Source organism: Papaver somniferum, chromosome 3 (assembly GCF_003573695.1).
Source record: "Papaver somniferum cultivar HN1 chromosome 3, ASM357369v1, whole genome shotgun sequence".
NCBI lineage: Eukaryota > Viridiplantae > Streptophyta > Magnoliopsida > Ranunculales > Papaveraceae > Papaver > Papaver somniferum.
Genome location: NC_039360.1, coordinates 90936372 through 90938677, shown reverse-complemented (window position 1 = coordinate 90938677; position 2306 = coordinate 90936372). Strand labels below are relative to the sequence as shown.

General features: G+C 38.5%; 1 protein-coding gene across 1 annotated transcript; it reads right to left on the bottom strand.

Annotated features, from left to right (window-relative positions):
• Positions 1-590: 590 nt before the first annotated feature.
• On the bottom strand, positions 591-1690 carry LOC113356801 (transcription factor MYB73-like). Its single transcript, XM_026600026.1, has one exon. It carries the CDS (start codon positions 1544-1546, stop codon positions 764-766), a length of 783 nt encoding a protein of 260 aa, XP_026455811.1. The 5' UTR covers positions 1547-1690; the 3' UTR covers positions 591-763.
• Between the last annotated feature and the right edge of the window lie 616 nt (positions 1691-2306).

Below are 2306 nucleotides of genomic sequence, written 5' to 3'. Positions count from 1 at the left end.
AACCATGGTCCCCTCAAAAAAAAACATGATCCCTAAAAAATTATTCATGTTAAAAGAAGATCATAAGATTTACATGGAAAAAGAGGATCATAATATGATTTACGTGGAAGCATCTCACAGTCTTGCCCAACCAAAACAACGACGAGTCTACACGCACCGAAGTTTTCACTTCGTTTTCCACCGAAATGGAATCGCACGGATGATATACGATGTGCTCAGCATTGAGAATGTGAGGACAGAAATGGGCCCCACCACTTGTGTCTGGGTGTGAAAATCTCGGTGAAGTCAATCAAGACTTTTCGCCAAAACAAAGCATACTAGCATAGTGTAAGATATGAATTTGTTTCTAGCAGACGTGGGGGCCATTACCCAGACATGCCAACCTGCCGGAGCTCTCTTATAATTTCCACGTAGAACTTGCATGACCACAAACCTCAATCCTACTCCTGTACCAGTACTGGTTGTACTTCCGTACGCGCTTTGGTACTTACTAGTAATATGTATTTGGTTGTTATCTGAAACATTTAATGGTACGTACGTTTTACATTTTGAACTCTTTTTATAACCAAAAAAAAAATCAATTAAACAACTTAAATAAGATTAAAAATCTAAGTTAAGTAACTTTCATGAAACAAAAGAACTCTTTCTGAGACTCAAAATAATAAACTAGACCAATTAGTTAAACACATTACAAGATTATTAAGCGGACGAAAACGAAAACTACTAATGATTGTACATTACTACTAGATCATGACTACACTTTTTAAGGAAACCTAGAACTTGTCTCCGTTGATGAAGTAAAAGATGTAGAAACATAGTTTCTAACTTCCCTAGCAATAACATCTCTCATAGCATCCCAAAACCCATCTCCTGAAACATTCTCGTTCCTCGATGATGCCGACGTTTGTCGACTCTCCGGCGCTGCAAAATAACTACTACCAGGTGGTGCTAGTGTAAGATTTGTTGGTGGGTCGGATTCTGTTGAAGATAACATAAAGCCTGTAGTGTTATTATTGTTACTGCTGAAACCTTCCCCATTGTTATTATAATTATCAGTACTGCAGTTACTACCATTACTACACTGACGACGATGATGATGTTGAGGTTGTCTTTGTTTTCTCTTGAGTGTTGAATTCCAATGGTTCTTAACAGCATTATCAGTTCTACCAGGAAGTAATCTAGCAATGGTAGCCCATCTATTGCCATATTTAGCTTGAGCATCTAAAATGATCTCATCTTCCGACAGTGAAAACGGACGATGTTCCACATTAGGACTTAATTGGTTACACCACCTTAACCTACATGATTTACCAGATCTACCCGGTATGTAACGACTAACTAGTGACCAATTTCTAGCTCCATGTTGATCAACTAACCGCGTTAGTATTTTATCTTCTTCAGCACTCCATGGTCCTTTAATTCTCTCAGACTTCGATCCTATCGTGCTTGTGTGCTTACCGCTACCTAGTAACATAGAATCAGACTCTGATGAAGAAGACGAACATACTGAATTTGTCGATGAATAAGACGTGTTTGGTGGTTCCATATTGGAAGAGAGTGAGTGAGAGGAAAATGAAAATGAAAATGCAAGACAAAGGTTTGTTTATTAAAACAAATAGATGGAAGGATGAATGAATGAATGAACTTCTCGGAGCTCAAAACATTGACATATATACAGCTAGAAGAATCTGACACTTTGGATATAGGTATTATTTGTTGCTGATATTGGTGCGTGTGGGTGCTTGGGGTTTGTTTCTAGGAAGCTCTCGTACTGCTAGTGTGGTGGGGGTTCCCAAATTACAACAGGTGCGTTGAATGCGCATCCCCTGTTGGATAATTCTCTGTTTTGTCACTATCCGCGCGTGCAACCCTGCGAGTGTTTTTAACGTTCTTAGCTTTTTCAGGAGTACGTTACAGTATGGACATGAATATACGGAAACTTGGTCCCACCCAAAAAGAAACAAATTTCTACGGTCTAAACCACATCAAAACTATATAAAGAGCAATCTCAACCGTATGATCTGAGAAATGGAAATAAATTGTTCTAGGAAAAGGCATGACAGTTAAGAAATAGCTGTTAAACAGAAAACGTTTAAAACGACAAGTGGGTAAGAAGTTTGGGGACCTACTTTTTTGACTATATTGTAGGACTAACAGCTGTAGTCCAAATCCAATAGCTGCTTTTTAACATTTTAAGTCATTTGAATCAACGGCTGAGATTGTTTGAAGAGTTCTAATCCGAAAGTAAGAAAACGACGGACTGTACTCTATAACTAAAACGTAGGGTATAGGTCCCACAACCAGGC